This window comes from Nilaparvata lugens, chromosome 4 (assembly GCF_014356525.2).
Source record: "Nilaparvata lugens isolate BPH chromosome 4, ASM1435652v1, whole genome shotgun sequence".
Lineage (NCBI taxonomy): Eukaryota > Metazoa > Arthropoda > Insecta > Hemiptera > Delphacidae > Nilaparvata > Nilaparvata lugens.
The window spans coordinates 64,615,144-64,632,631 of NC_052507.1; the positions used below are offsets into that span (position 1 = coordinate 64,615,144).

General features: G+C 35.6%; 1 protein-coding gene across 1 annotated transcript in view; it reads right to left on the reverse strand.

Moving 5' to 3' along the window:
* LOC111051520 (neuronal acetylcholine receptor subunit alpha-7-like) overlaps positions 1–17,488 on the reverse strand; it is a 271,196-nt gene that overhangs the window by 4,491 nt on the left and 249,217 nt on the right. Inside the window, exons 5-9 of the mRNA XM_039426189.1 lie at positions 13,026–13,242; positions 10,465–10,599; positions 9,507–9,691; positions 7,306–7,465; positions 3,932–4,675 (exon numbers count right to left, since the gene is read on the reverse strand). Of these exons, the coding sequence (XP_039282123.1) occupies positions 4,458–4,675; positions 7,306–7,465; positions 9,507–9,691; positions 10,465–10,599; positions 13,026–13,242 (915 nt within the window). The 3' untranslated portion in view covers positions 3,932–4,457. The remainder of the gene's footprint in view (positions 1–3,931; positions 4,676–7,305; positions 7,466–9,506; positions 9,692–10,464; positions 10,600–13,025; positions 13,243–17,488) is intronic.

Genomic DNA, 17,488 nt, shown 5'->3' on the forward strand with positions numbered 1-17,488 from the left:
TGAAATGGTGTTCCATGGGAACATTTTGCACTAGTCAAGTGATGGAACAATTTACGATTGGAACTGGATCAATTTACTGTACACAGAACGTACACATGATTTAGAATGAGAATTGAAATTTGGGCTTACAAGTGCACGAGATTGATATTTTTAGAATCTATGTGCAGAATTTGGAGATCTAAATCATTCCTGTTTTTCCGGTATGCAATCCACAAGTTGACATGTTTTGAAGCGAACAAACACAACTCTACTCTCTCTTATTATATAGAAGATGATATTAACAAAACAATAGTTAAACACATAAGTTAGTTGAGATTGAGACTTGTAGATTGGGACACTGCTGTAGTTTTGAGCATGAATGAACATAGAAATGTATCTTCCAATATACTTGAGAAGAGTTTGCCGAGGCAATATACATGGTAATTCATGCAATGTAGACGTCACTTTGTTTCCAAGTTATATCATTCGAAGATTCGATTCGGTTCGGAATAATATTCTACATCCATGCTTCGGGAATACTTTTTAATTCAGAAAATAGAGATATTGTTCTCTACGGAAGTAACATTGCTTGTATTACTATTTATTTTCAAATAATGTGCTCATACACTGCACTCCTAATATTTTTATAATGTACTAGCCGTCAGGCTCGCTTCGCTCGCCATATCCGTCTAGCCAGGGGGCTCTTCCCCCTGGACCCCCGTAAAAAAACAGGCTCGCTTCGCTCGCCATATCCGTCTAGCCTGGGGTTCCGCCCCCTGGACCCCCGTAAAAAAATGAGATCAGCGGGCTTGCTTCGCTCGCCATATCAGGCGATATAATATTTCCAGTAATAGCTCTGATTGAAGTAGCAGTGCCCAATCAATTTTTCCGCGATAAATGCATTTCAATCTTCAACTTGGTGCCAACCTAACAAAGTCAACTCAACTTTATGCCAACCTGACAAAATTATTAATTTAGTTACCAGTTAACAACTGTTTCGAAGAGGTACTCATAGTTCTATGGTAACATATGCTATGGACATTTTTCAATTATAATTAAGAGATTGGAATAAGAAGAATATACATGCTGAAAGACGAACTTTAAACCCTTAAAAACCACCCTCAGACATCATCCAACATAATTTGATAAAGGGAAGAATCGGCTTATACAGGTACGGGATATGAAATTCATGAATGACGACGCATCATCACGTCTGAACTACTGGACTGATCAGCTTGAAATTTTTCATATAGGTTCTTAATTTATCAAGGATGGTTATAGGCCTATTCCAAACTCTTCAAAACTTTAGTAGGTCAGATTTTTAGTTTGTCAAGTTTTCAATTTGACCCTTGCAGAGCACAGGTTACCTGATAGTATTAAAAAATATTACTTTCTATAATTAAACATACAAGTATCCCTATAAAATATTCTATTACTTGAAGAGTAGGCCTATAATTCGTTATTATAATGTTTTTTCATGTAATTCTTACTGTTCTTCTCAATGCCAGTATTAGAATGATAATCTACTGTATAGTGTATACCATAGAGTTATTTCACTGTGATTTTCTTGAAATGGGCTAATAAGAATGTCACTGAAGCTCATCAATATCCTATTATATTAAGCGAGCAATTTCTGTATATACCTGGTTATTTTTATATCTGGCTATTTTCATATCTGGTTATTTATGTTTTACGGATCTCGAAAACGGCTCTAACGATTTTCACGAAATTTGGAACATAGTAGGTTTATGATATGATGATTCGATTGCACTAGGTCTCATTCTTTGGAAAACTCGCTGAACGACATTAAAAGGATTATATTCATCCTTGGAAAACAGATGATAATTTCGTCGTCTCTCGATAACAGAAGATGCGTGTGCCTGTGTGGGAGAGAGACAGAATTATTTCCAGCTGTGTAATCATAATCAATCAGCGAGAAATTTTATCTAGCTAGACAATTTTTAATCGATTTTATCAACATAATCTGATTTGTTGACATGATAATCCTTCTAAACTAGAGTATATCATAATTTTCAAAGTTGATCATTATTTGACAATCTCAAGTGATTAGTAAGTGTTATTTTGTTATTCAATTTGGTTTGTATATAATCAAAATTATAATTTTTTCTTGTTTTTAAATGTTTGAACAGAAAATTGAACCTGAGTTCAAGTGTATGGAACATAACCTACTTTCTGGACTATTTATTATGTATAAATCAAAATTCGGGAAAGTATCAGTTTAGAGCTGTGCCTGTTAGTACTTCCCTGATTATTTTGAAGAATTGTGTTCGGTTTATCAAAAGTTAATAGATAAATAACGAGCAAAGATTGGTGCCCCGATATTTTTCTTGAAATGGGCTAATAAGAATTCCACTGAAGCTCGCTAATATTGTATAGAATCAATAAAAAGGTAACTCCGACGATCAATGTTATAACATAATGAAAAAACACATTCACTAGAAAAGTATAATTGAGGACTATCAATTGAACTTGTCTTTTTTGACTCTACAAATAAATTGATAGCTATAAAAATAGATCTAACATAGATTCAAGCCACTGATTCTATTGGTGACTATCACCATAGAGAAACAATAGTGTAAGTTTCTTTATGCTATTATGTCTCTATGCTATTACCAAAGATTCAATGTTCATTTCTTAGTCTATGCTATCTCATAACAAAGTAACATCATGATAATATAGAGGCACTCTTTGATAATCTGAGTGGTTTTCAAGATGTAGTTCGCTTTTCAACAGCCGTTCAAATTACATCAGAACAGAGAAGACCACCTTCAAATGCTTCTCGCATTATGATTGGTGATCAAACCACCGTGAAATACTTGACGCCTTGTGATTGGCCCGATTCCTTCAGGCTTCGCTACCAGACACGCCCACAGCCAATCACAAGCAAGCAACTGATTCATTGAGAGTTTTCGAAGTTTACCGATAGGTGGCATAAGCTACTGGCTCGAGTTTGTTGTGGGATATTGAGTTGAGTTGCTGCTTTTAGTTAATTCCAGTTATAGTTAGGGTGCAGCCGGCTCTTTTTATTGATATAGTTATTATTGATAGGTCCTCTTCTACTGATATAGTAGACAAATACATTTAAAATGTAATATAGTTATGTCTCTTACAATGTTACAAGAAATGCAAGTTTTTCATAAGAGATTCTCAAGTTTGAAGCTACATTGTTAATTGCTATGTTCCTGAAGAGCTCGAACTATATATTCACATTTTTTTGTTATAGGGAGTTGAGTTTTAACATCTTATTAAGAGTTGATGTAGTTGGGAAGAAACAAAAATGTGAGAAAGGAGAGAGGGATATACAGAACAGAAGGAGAAGATGAGAGAGAAAAAATATAAGGGAGGAGAGATAAAAATGTAGGAAACCAGAAGAAAGAACAGTGGAGATTAGCATGCCAAGGATATTATTGAAGATTAGTAAAGAAAATCAAGACAGTAGCTTCATAGGAGATTTTTTAAAAGTTTCAGCCTATGCTGGAAGAATATTATTAGACATAATCTATCATGCTCCATATAGTATATTATGTTGGGTTATTTCTACGTGTTTTATGCTCAAGAATTCATGCTCTAGCTCAATACTCGTTTGGTTTAAAAACAGCCTTAAGAATGGAAATTCAGAAAGTAGAAAGCATACGCCATCTTCCTTCTATGCCTATAGTATATGACAAACTCATGTCACAATAACCTAGTATAATCATAGTATGAGACTTTTCAATTCACTCATAATTTTTTAAAACAAATATATTTTTCCAAAAAGCATTTTTAAACGTCAGTAATAGTTAGTAATATATCTCGAATTCATCACTGATAATATTATAGTCTATCTAAAGTGAACTTTATCTGATATTATATTATTATCCCCACCTCATATTATCACCTATCTATCCAGAACTAATGAATAGAAATAATGTTTTTTTCTCAGCTCACTCACCAGCTGTTCTGAGACACGCATCGACGCTAGCCGAGTAGAGTGCCCGGGAGCGACGACCATTAGCACACTGGAGAGGTGCAGGTGACCCGCTGCATCGACGAGTAGCACACTGGAGAGGCGATCCTGTGCATCGACCAGTAGCACCCTGAAGAGGCAACTTGCTGCATTGACCAGTAGCACAATGGAGAGGCGACTTGCTGTATCGACGAGTAGCACACTGGAGAGGCAACTTGCTGTTTCGACCAGTAGAAGAATGGAGAGGTGACCCTCTGCATCCACTACTAGCAGACTGTAGAGGCGATTCGATGCATCGACCAGTAGCACAATAGAGAGGCGACTGGAAGCAACGACCAGTAGCACACTGGAGAGGCAACTCGCTGTTCCGACCAGTAGCACAATGGAGAGGTGACCCTCTGCATCCACTACTAGCAAACTGTAGAGGCAATTCGATGCATCGACCAGTAGCACAATAGAGAGGCGACTGGAAGCAACGACCAGTAGCACACTGGAGAGGCAAGCACACCGATCAAGGGCCGTAGGGCGATCCACACAGGATGACCGTGGTCGTGATGGCGGTTGTGATGAGGAATACCCAGAGCAGCAGCCTGTCACATACCAGAGCCACCTGTTTCCACTCCAACTCCGCCAGATCGCGTCGCTCCTGCTCGGCCAATCGTAGCTCGTTACGCTCTATGGTGCTGTTCACTCTGTACAACACGCGCAGGAACTGTGCTTCGAAACTGTCTGAAAAACATCAAAAATAAAAAAGGTTGTGAAATGATCAAGACTGTCTAAAAAACCAATAATCAAATGTTAGTGAACACCAGACTAATAGTAGCTTCTACTCACATTTTAACAAATTAAACAAAAAAAATCTGGTGTGGCGCACTCACACAACTTTCCTTGCCATTATGAAAATTTCGGCAAAAACCGCCTCGTGTGTCTCCGGTGTAAGAGTCGAGTTTTCGAAAATTATAATTTAAAATTGATCTGCTGACGAGATCAATTCTGCTATCTCTTCCAGTGAATGATTCAATAGAATCAGTGGTTACCTCTCTCATTAAATTTGCATTTGAATAATCACATTTTTTCGAATTTCGAGATTATTTTCGATTTTAGGTGAAAATGTTACGGGACATTAATTGTAGAGATTTTCATGCTCAATCTTTTCCATTTGAAACTTGTTTCTGTTTCTGAAGCCTGATAATTGGAAATCTAAAATCTAATTTTGCATAGATGGGGTGGAGCTCATGATATTTTTACAGATATGGGACTTGTGACAGTTGATAGAGCTTATCAATGTCTATTTCAGGTATGAATTTGATCAAAATCAATGGAGCCGTTTTTGAGAAAATCGTGAAAAATCCTGTTTTTGAAATCATTAATTTCGTCATTCTCGAATTGCAGTTGATCGAAATTGTTCGTGTCGGATCCTCATAGTGTAAGGACCTTAAGGACCTTTCAAATTTCATTACGTTAATTGGGAGATGATATAATCGTGTACACAGACATACGCACACTAAAACACATACAGACCAATACCCAAAAACCACTTTTTTGGACTTAGGAGACCTTGAAACGTATAGAAATTGGGGTACCTTTATTTTTTGTGGAAAGCAATACTTTCCTTACCTATGGTAAAAGGGCAAGGAAAGTGAAACGTATAGAAATTGGTGTACTTTTATTTTTTTTTTTGGAAAGCAATACTTTCCTTACCTATGGTAATAGGGCAAGGAAAGTGAAAAGTAGTGAGATGATCTTGTGTGAGCGTCAAATCACATACTGTGAGTGTTCCTCTTTCAAGAATTTGTTTTAAATCTGTTTCTCATTGGTCATGTATGACCACGCATGCACTTGCAAATGAATGCATCAAATGTGAACATGTCCTCAAGGTCGTCACACACCTATACTCTGTACAAAAAATACTTCTTACTTGGGATGGGCATGCGCAGCAGAGAAAGCACACAGCGGGAGGGATACAGAGGCGCGATGTTGTCGTTTTGAACCGGCCAGCGTTCTCCAACTTCTAGTGACTGTTCATGTGCTCATGCTACATATGCAAAGTTTCCTGTCTGAAAACGGTCAGACGACTGACAAATTGGCAACTGCGCTTCTGTCTATGACTCTATTGATAACTGTAATTGGTTGATCTCCCTCTAGTCCAAGGAACAGTTTTTGGCTTTAAGCCTGTTGTTCCTTTTCCAATAATTCATAATTGAGAATGATATTGTATGTATAAATGAATAAAACATTCCTCTGCGCAGCATAATTATTTCTCCAAGTCAGAAGTAATTTTGTACGGACTATAGCTACGTTTAGCTAGGAATAAGTCTTCGGAAGACGTAGCCGTCCGTCCTATCTCCAAATGTTGAATCCAAGCTACGAGTCTGTCACCTGCACAACAGCGTAGAGTAGCTTTTAACATTGAAACATTGGGAGATAGAACGGCTACATATTCCTAGACGTATTCCTAGCTACATGTATCGACTGTGTGTTTATCACAGTTGATTATTAACAATAAATTAAAAGCAATTTAAAGCAGTTTTGGGCGAATGCCTGTTGTTTTTACCTGCATTGTATATATTGTCTATGAATAAATAAATAAATAATTATTGTAAAAGTGCAACGATTATTTTGACAAAAGACATGTTGATTATTGAAGATATTCAAATCATAACATCATATCATGATGCATCATACTATAATTGAAGCATCTAAATTTAAAAATCTACTTTGTGAAAATGATTAATGACTGGAAATTTTGTGAAGTGAACAACAACAAGACTTAACCTATTTCGGACTATGTGTAACCTTATGTAAATCTGGGAGAGGAATAACACAAGTTTACCATATTTTTTCTCTCCCTATCATTGATGTACTTATTGTATCAATCAATAAAGAATGAATTATCTATAATGAACATTCATGATTATATCCATACTCAAATCAAATCAAATCAAAATCGTTTATTCATCCTTAATAATAATAACAAAAGATAAAAACTTTAAAATTAGAAATAGTTTATAATAATAATACACAGTATTGAACTAAATAATACAATTAAAATAAGGAAGGTCCCCGCACGATTAAAAAACCTGTGCGCAGAGGCCGAGTGTTTGAAAAATCTAGATATTTTAAATTTTTAGGGAAAAAAGATGAAATAAATTAATTCAGTGAAAGGAAACAATAAAAAAACTGAAAGAAAAATCACTAAATTTGAAAAAACTTACTAAACTTAAAAAGAAACTAAAAACCAATAAGAAAGAGTAAGAAGGAAAAGGGGAGTAAGAGTCTGTATACTCAATACAGACATTACAATGATCTATAAAGATCTATACTATCATGGATAATTGGTATGATAATTAATCAATTACCTGGGCTAGTGTCGACCCTGTTATTCTTCTGCCTTGCCATGAACCGGGGTGACATCTGATTGGGATCGAGTGCGCCTGCGCAGTGGTAATCACCCTCCTCTACCTTCCATTTGTTAGGCCGCGGACAGTCCAACCTGGTGCCCGTCTTTGGATTTATATCCTGTCAGAATAAAATTAAAATCCTGTGAAAATCAGCTCCTCATCAAAGAAAAGTAGTTCCCATTCTTTACGGCTGATCTTTTATACTCCTATTCTTTCAAAATTAATATTTTTATAGATGTTCATATTCTCATACTTCCATACATCACACCTTTCCTTGAATAAAGCGAAAACACAGACAATGATTTTCAATCTGAGAAACGTGACGAATGAAATTGAAACCGTTAAACTCCTAGGTATAATGTTGGATTCCAAGCTAACTTGGACAAGTCACATTGATTGGGTGTGTGGACGACTCAGCAGGGTGGTGTTTCTGTTAAGACGACTGAAAAATCATGTTCCTCATCAGTATTTGAAGATTCCATACTTTGGGTTTTTCCAGAGTGTAATGATGTACGGGCTTATTCTCTGGGATGAGGCAGCTAATGTGGGAAGAATTCTATTACTCCAAAAAAAGTACTGAGAATAATGACTGGTTCAGACTACTATGCGCATTGTCGTCCTCTTTTTAAATCACAACATATTATGACAGTGTTCAGTTTGTATGTTATGCTCCTTCTGATGAAAGTAAAAAATGAGTTGCATACTTTGAAGTGTAGATCAGAAATGCATAGGCACAACACTAGACAGAGTAATTATTTGGATGTTCCCTATGTAAGATTGAGAAAGTTGCAGTGTCAATCTGACGTTCTATCAATAAGAGCTTTCAATAGATTACCGTTGTGTTCCAGGATTTATCGGCTAATAAATATATTTATATCTCTATTTCTATTTCTTTTTCTATTTCCATACTCTCGAACTATAATATCGCAAAAACTCTTCAATGAAATTCATAAGCTAATAAAATGATCCAGTTTAGTTAGAGAGAGCGACGAATAATATTGCAAACTCCATTGTATTATCTTCTAAGAATGTATTGCAAACAATAGATGAATTTTATTAGAATGGATGAATTTTAAGACTTCTTTGTCTTAGTTCAGAGTAGAACTCGCCATTCCTCATCGAATTCACAATCTCTTCGATTCTCTGCAATAGTCTGTGATTGTCTGAAAAGTCACTTGAAACATAATGCTCCTAATAACGATGATGATAAGAAGGTACTAATTATGATCAGTTGACACTTAAAAGTGCGTACAGATATACGCGCCGCGAACATGAGCAATTCACTTTTAATCAGATGATGCCAAGCTTTTTATATCTGTATCTTACCGTTTCTGTAAAAATACAGATATAATCAGCTGATTAAAAGTGAATTGCTCATGTTCGCGGCGCGTATATCTGTACGCACCTTTATGATATTGATTTTTATAATAGGAATAATAATATAGCAGAGTTAAGATGACAAGAAGGTGAATAATTATTAAAAGATAAGATGAGACATCTCTCGTCAATAATTATTAAAAGAATTGGAAAGTGAAAAGTTTAATAATTCAAGTTTATGTGAAATTGCATTTGTTGCCAACCACATATACCTCATAAGAGAGGCTTTTGTTCTTTTAAGACTGTAAATAAAGCTATATTATCATTATAAGATGATACATGCAACTGTAAGAGCGATGATATTGCAAAGTCACTTACAACATCATTCTTTTCATGAGGCTGAAACTGTATTATATAATGAGACATGGAATTGTAGAGGAAACTTACTTATATCATAGAGAAACAATAGCGTAAGTAGATATCCCATGGTATAGGGCATTTATGTCGCAACTTTTACTGTTATCTCAAGCCGATTACTGTCGATTATTGTTGATTTTTACTGTTTTGACCAGGTAAGAGTGTATGAACGGCACAATATGAGAGACTACCAGCGTCCTAAAGCTTCACAGGAAAGAACTACGTGGACTATCGGCTTGAGATAACAGTAAAAGTTGCGACATAAACGCCCTATACCATGGGATATCTACTTAATATATGCTATTGTTTCTCTATGCTTATATTAACCTGGATTGAATGATTATAGATGATAAGAAGGGACCAATTATATATCAATTATTATGAGAGAAAGATGAAACATGCGAGAATATAGCAAAGTTACTCACCACATTTTGCTTCTCACGAGGCTCGAACTGTAGGAAGACGAGTCTGGCTAGCTGGTCGAGGATTAGTGTTTTAACGAGAGATGGCACCTTTGTACCTCTCACTCCGCGGTGATAAACGTTCAAGGTCACCACAGACAGTCCCGATGCAAACGACACAAGGCAGATACTCACTCCGTAATACATACCTGTAACAACCAGGGTGACTCAGAAAACACTCTTAGAGTCATAATTTCCGTAATATCTAACTTATATCAAAGATAGACAATAGCATAAGTAGATAGGCTTATCCCATGGTATAGGGCGTTCATGTCGCAACTTTTACTGTTATCCCAAGTCCAAGTAGTTCTTTCCCTTGAAGCTGTGTGACGCTGGTAGTTTCTCATATTGTGCCGTTGATACACTATCAACCGGCCAAAACAATAAAAATACCGACAGTAATCGGCTTGAGTTGAAAGTAAAAGTTGCGCCCTATACCATGGGATATCGACTTACGCCATTGTTTCTCTATGCTAATATCTAAATAAAATTCATATCTAGTGACTCAGAAAACACTCTCAAAAAGTCATGATTTTCCTTGTATCTAACTGATATCTGATTTCATACCTAGAAACTGGAAAATTCTCTAAAAAAGTTATAATTCCCTAATAACTGACATTCTAGTAGGCTAATCATGATTCATTCTAATCATCTGACATTCCGTCCGTTGAGCTTACAATGCTTATTATCATTTATTACCTATTTTATTCATCCATTTATTATATTTCACAATTCTAGTAAAATCTCATTACTTTATTCCCATTTCATCCCGTTGAAATATTGTTGATATTGATGGTTCTATTAATAAATCATCAATCTTCGTAGAAGAAAACTTGACTAGTAAGTAAGAGAGTAATCTAAATTGTTATAAGTCATGCTAAATACAATAGGATGAGTTAAAATTTTGATCAATAACACTTACTTATGAGTGGTGTTTTCTCAGTGGGAGGCAGTGTTTCTCTTATGGTCATAAGGAAGACAGTCATTGAGAGGAGAGCGCTTATACCTAGGGTCACCTTTTCACCGGATTCGGAAGGCACATAAAACACCAGCAACGCTGAAACAAAAGGCCACAGCTTGGTCATTTGTCTCCCAACTTTCTGTTATCATATAATTTATATTGTTGACTCTCACCTTAGAGTCTCAGTATACAATACATTGTTTTCATTGTCAGAAGGTATGCAAGGGATGAATATAACAGTAAGTTTATCAGGGATAGCATGTATCAAAATGAAAAGTATCATTTATCGTCAAAAATGGGGAAAAAGAGATGTCGGAAGACCATTACAATATAATTTTTGGAAGACCATATAACAATAATAATTTTTCATTACAATGATTAACATCTCATTCAAATGTGTATATCATGGACTACATGTACTGTCAAAATAAACAATAATATCGGGGCACCGAGCTCCGCTCGTTATTTATTTATTAATAAACAGAACACAATTCTTCAAAATGATTGGGGAAGGACAAACAGGCACAGCCCAAAACTGTTTCTTCCGCGAATTTTGATTTATACACTATAAAAATGGTCCAAAAAGTAGGTTATGTTTCATACACTTGAATTCAAGTCCAATTTTGAGTCAAAATATTTAAAAACAGAAAAGTTCTAATTTAGATTGTTTATAAACCAAATTGAATAACAAAATAACACTCACTAATCACTTAGAACTGTAAAATGATGATTAAATTCGAATATTATGATATACTCTAATTTAGAGTGATGAACCATGTCATGTCAACAAATCGATTATTTTGATAAAATTTCTAGATAATATTTCTCACGAGATACGGTAAGCTGATTGAATGAGAACACAGCTGATCTCCTACACAGGCACACGCATCTTCTGTTATCGACAGACGACGAAATTATACAGACATCTGTTCTTCCAAGGATTAATTATCCTTTTAATGTCCTTCAGCGAGTTTTCAAAGTGATGAGACATAGTGCAATCGAATTTGTATATCATAAACCTACTATGTTCCAAATTTCGTGAAAATTGTTAGAGCCTTTTTCGAGATCCGTTGAACATAAATAACCAGATATAAAAGTACAGAGATTGCTTGCTTAATATAATAGGATCAACCATCAAGAATAGGGGGAGAAAATGTTGGGAGACCATTGAAGTGATGGCAGTAATAATTATCTAATTAAAATAATCAACACTGAGTCAATAATAATTATTGTGTGTCTGAACAGGTAAAAATGTCTAATCCTCGAAGGCAAGAAGAACGCAAATAGGGTTAGATATTGTAATTATAATGGTAATGATAAATTATACGAAAAATCCTTGTTTTGTATGTATGTACGAGCTTGCACTCAATCATCTTTATTTCATCTTCATTACATCATACAAGAATTTATGCTTAATTTTTAATTGTATTATTTTATACTTCGATTAGAAAATTATGTATTTTCTTTTATTATGTTTTGAATATGTATTTATTGTATGTCAAATAAATGATTTGATTTGAATTTCTAAATCATTCTTCCTCCTAACTCCTTCTCCTACTGAATCTTCAACTATATCAAGTTATAAATTAAATAATCTTACTTATAACACTTTGGATCTGACTCCTATTCGCGGACAAAGTCCAGTCACATACTGTACTTTTTGTGAGTATTATCATAGAGAAACAATAGCGTAAGTAGATATCCCATGGTATAGGGCGTTTACGTCGCAAATTTTACTGTTATCTCAAGCCTATAGTCAACGTAGTTCTTTCACGTCAAGCTTAATGACGCTGATAGTATCTCATATTGTGCCGTTCGTACGCTCTTACCCGGTCAAATCAGTAAAAATCGACAATAATCAGCTTGAGATAACAGTAAAAGTTGCGACATAAACGCCCTATACCACGGGATATCTACTTACGCTATTGTTTCTCTATGGTAGTAACTTGTTCATTTGTAACTTATCATTTTATACTTCCGTGAATATTTTGTATGCATTTCTAGTGAATAAATTTGATTTGATCTGATTTGTAAAGCGTACCTGGCTTGACCATGTTTAAATGTCTTGCTAAATGTTTCAAGTCGGATTTGATGAATAATGTCCGTCCTGTTGTTTCTTTCAGGGCTTAGCCTATGTGCATTTTCCGAACTCCCAAGTCATTATTATTATTATTAGCGTATGGCTTTGAATGGTGGGGAGACCCAAGGGTAGTTCCACCTCGCCGTATATAGTCCAAAGTTCCCTAATGGGAAACCGGACACTAAGGTTATAGTCAGCACAATACTTTAAATTCCCAAGTCATATACATCTATCTTCTCTACGGTAACGGTTTAAATAAATGTTTTAACCTATGTTTAACAGAGCACGTACCTAGTAGCACTTGAGATTGATGAGTTTAGTAACCAAAAGTTACTAGAGATTAGTAACCTAGTGTTACTAGAGATTAGTAACCTAGTGTTACTAGAGATTATTAGCACTATAACTAGAATAACTACTGTGAATAGCGTAAGACAACACGTACCTATGCAATTGATGAGTATACATGGAAGTATGAGGTTGAAAACGTAGAACATAGGTCGCCTCCGGATTTTGATGACGTAGGTGATGTCGGGGTAGGGCTCCGGACAACAGGAGTAGAACTCGACGTGCTTTGTCGGCTCAAAGCTCACCAGATCGAATTCGCCGTTTGCCTGGTAATTGCTCACATCACCGTGCTCCGTCTGTTTCACCAGGTCCAACTGCCAATGCCAAAACAAATCCAAACACTGTCAAACCGAAACTGGTTTCAAATAGTTCCACTTCTCTCATTGTTGAGATTGAGACAAATAAACCAGTTAGGCTAGCAACACAAAAAGTGAAATTGATGTATATTTATTTATCATTTACAATGAACTTAACGGCAAAGAAACAGACTACAATCCAAAACTTATTTTCAGCATAACAGTAAATACAGTAGTACTACAGAAACACATTAAATTCATAAGCATACTACAGTAAAGACAATTTATTTATTTTTTGTACAATATACATATATGATAGTAATGAGAAATACCCTTACATAGGCTATTGTCTGTGAGTAAGGGTGAATCTGGATTAAAATTATTCAGATGGAACTTGTATGAGGAAGTAACCGTGAGGATAATAAAGAAAAAAAAAGAGATTTGAAATTCAGTACATGTTCTTGAACAATAGAATTTTACCGGAGCTTGAGAACGTCCACTAGTTTGTAGCCTACTTGTTGCATCCTTAGACCAGTTATAGAATAGACACGCTGGGAAGTCTAGCCCTTGAAGCCAACATCTACTGCCATATCACCATATCGTGACGTCAGCATCGGATAGAAAACGTTTCTGCAGAGCTTGTTTACATTGTTTTCTATCCGATGCTGACGTCACGATATGGTGATATGGGAGTAGATGTTTTAGTATGAATATACAATGGGCCGTGTCTATTCTATAACTGGTCTAAGGTTGCATCTTCTAAAATAAATTGGGTATAACTCTATAACTTATAAAACGAGCTAATGATATTTTCGGTTTCATATCTACCTATTTCATTTAACCAAAGATTCACAATTTTTTTCATACACTACCAGAGATGCAGCATCGAATTCTCTGAGTTTGTTGGGAATATTCCTGAAACGCATACGAATTATGTAATACATGTTTGTGGATGAATATGTTTTGTTAATAATTCTAGGTGTTATTATTCCTGAAATTATTGCTGTTCGGAATATATACTCCACAAGATCCTTGTTACGTATATACTGGTTCGTTAAATTTAAATATTCAAACTACAAGTTTCAAATGCTCTGAAGTGGACTGTATAAAACGAATCAAATCTTTGTGCTGAATAATATATTGATCAGGAAAACCACATACAAAGAACATAGAAAATCAGAAAATGTACTCACCAAATCCCAAATCCAACATGTCGCGATCGAATTGTTTGTCTACTTCTATTTGAGGTAAAAGGTGGACAGTTGGATAGGAAAGATGAGAGGAAAAGATAGGTGAAATTATGCAAACCGAAAGTGCGACTATTAAAGTGGTTCCTTGCGGTTTTCCCGTTCTGAGATGAAGTTTACTGTCTGGATATATAACACTATGACTTGACTATTGATAAAAACAGAACTAAATGGAGTTCTGGCATTCACTTTTCACTAATACGAAACGTGAATAACTTTTCACGTAGAACAAAAATACAATTTATGTACACGAATAAATGATGTAAAGGCCGAATTTCCTCTGATATAAACGACACGACTATTTAGGCAGATTCAGGACGAAGTTTCCTGTATCTTAAAGCCTCGAGACGAGTACTTAGCTGAACGAAAGCAAATCCACACTGACTCGCAAACTTTTCAGTGCCTGGAACGATGAATTAATTGAGAGTAATAGATATTATAAAATAATTATAGAAGCTCTCCTGCCATCTAGCAGTCAATGCGCGAATGAATACAATTCAAATGGCCTCAACAATCCTATATACTCCACAAGATTGAATGGAACTTGACAAACACATGATCACATCATATGTTTGTCAAGTTATATCAATATCTGATAGAATTTATAAAGCTGGGGTTCGTTTGTGCATAAATGCCTTCGTCGACCACGACAGGGTGAGGATCTCAGATTGGGTGGATTACAATCTGTTCAAATAGCCTGAAATATCATGTTCAATAGTTATGCTTTGATGGGGGAGGTTAAGTTTATACTTTTGAATGGCAATATGTTGATATTATTCGAACTATTCTGATTGAATTGAATTGAATTGAATGACTGCCTTTATTTTTGACCTTGATATTTAGTTCTTGGATAATAAACACAGAAAAATAACTTTTTTGGACTCAGGGGACCTTGAAACGTATAGAAATTTGGAAATTGGGGTACCTTAATTTTTTTCGGAAAGCAATAGTTTCCTTACCTATGGTAATAGGGAAAGGAAAGTAATAACGAAAAGTTATTAGATCAGCTGTTCCAGTACAATTGGAATTTGGACAATACGAATGTCTTAAGACAACAATGATTGTCGTCGTCGATTGCGGAAGTTTATACAGAAACGAAAACGTACCTTAAGGACAGGAAAAAATCGTTCGGATTGGAAACAAACTTTATATTTCAGTAGTCAAATATGGTGACGATGAACTTGGTGTTGGGGCCGAAACACACGAGGGTTTTTTCAGACGAGTCGGCACGGCACGACAGGAAGCTTTCCTATTGGGTGATTGGGTTGGCGTATCGAGAATCAGCCAATCGGAGAGCCTCCTATTCTGTCATGCCGTGACGACTAGTCAGAAAAAACGCCTCGTGTGTTTCGGCCCTTATGATTGCGATAGAAAATTTTGTACTTCTTATTATTAAGCGACTCATGTATGACAGTCTCTTATACGGAGATTGACATTTTACTGTTTCCAATTTATAATTTGTTCGTTTTTTGTCTTGTAGTCAATTGTGAAGCATTTAATTATAGAAGTGTAGTTTACATAACTTGGACTTTGATGCTGTATAAATTAAAAAAATGACAGTTTTGGACTTGAGATCTGTTTTTTCTTTTGCAAGTGTCATTGTATTCTTGAAAATATTCAAGATTATTTGTCTCCTTGATTCTTGGCTCTGATATAGTGGTAAAATAAATAGATACAGTTTCTCATCACAGTCTCATATCTTTGGTTTGACCTATTAAGGCTGTGCAAAGGCTAAAAATGAACTTTCTACTCGTGATATTTTTCGAAGTTTTTCGATTTGTATATCATCAAGCTATCAAAATGAAGAAGTTTTATTAGGAAAACATCTTTTTCTGATCATTACTTTTTGAGATATGAGCGACTGAAGTTTGAATTTTTGGGACAGAACATTTCAAATACGGTACAATATAGATCCATGAGATTTAGAGGATGGATTCTTCATGGTATTGTTGATCTAGTAAAACAAAAAACTTTCTGGAAATATAAATTTTTGGAAAAGTTATTCAATTCACCAAAAATAACTCAACTGAAACTTATTTTTAGTAAATTGAATAACTATCTTAAAAATTAATATTTTCAGAAAATTCTTGTTTTACCAGATCAACAATACCATGAAGAATCCATCCTTCAAATCTCATGGATTTATCTCTTACCGTATTTGAAATGTTCTGTCCCAAAAATTTAAACTTTAGACGCGCATATCTCAAAAAGTAATGATCAGAAAAAAATGTTTTCCCGAGAAAACTTTTTCATTTTGATAGCTTGATGATATTACAAATCGAAAATATCACGAGTAGAAAGTTAATTTTTAGCCTTTGCCCAGCCTTAGGCCCATGTTATACGGACAGAAAAAACGCGACAGATTTTTCGCCACGTAGACGCCAAGCCTACCGAGCAATGGACGTCACTGTGTGCAAGTTATACGAACGTTTTATCTGTCGCGTCGGACCCTGTAAACCCGGCGTCAGCGTCGACAACGCGACCGGACCGGTCGAAATTGGCAGAAAAAACGCGATAGAAATGACGCGAGTACTGTTATACGGGCAGCTTTTACGCGGCAGATCCGTACTTCCCCCCCACCATACTCCTCCGGGCGTACACTTCTCCCTATTGGCTCCCTCGGAGCCTGCCGCGGCGTGTTTGCTGCTCGTATAACAGCTCCCTGGCGTCGACGACGCGGCGTTATTGCTGCTCGTATAACAGCACTGAATTGTTAGTTCAGCGTCGGCGTTTTATCTGTCGCGTTTTTTCTGTCCGTATAACAAGGCCTTAAGGCTCAACAATCTTCCGAATTGGCACGATTTAAAACTCTTGAGAAAATAAATTTTTATTATAAAATCTGTCTAGATGGAGTAATCTAACATGATAATTGAATTACGAGGATCATCGAGTAGGCAATTTTACTTCATGACTGCATTTGGTGTTGACTCACTGTTCTATTATGATCGAAATCAAAAGTTTGTTTCTACTTATTTTAAGCATGAAATTCTCTCTGCACCTTCACCAGACTTCCAAAT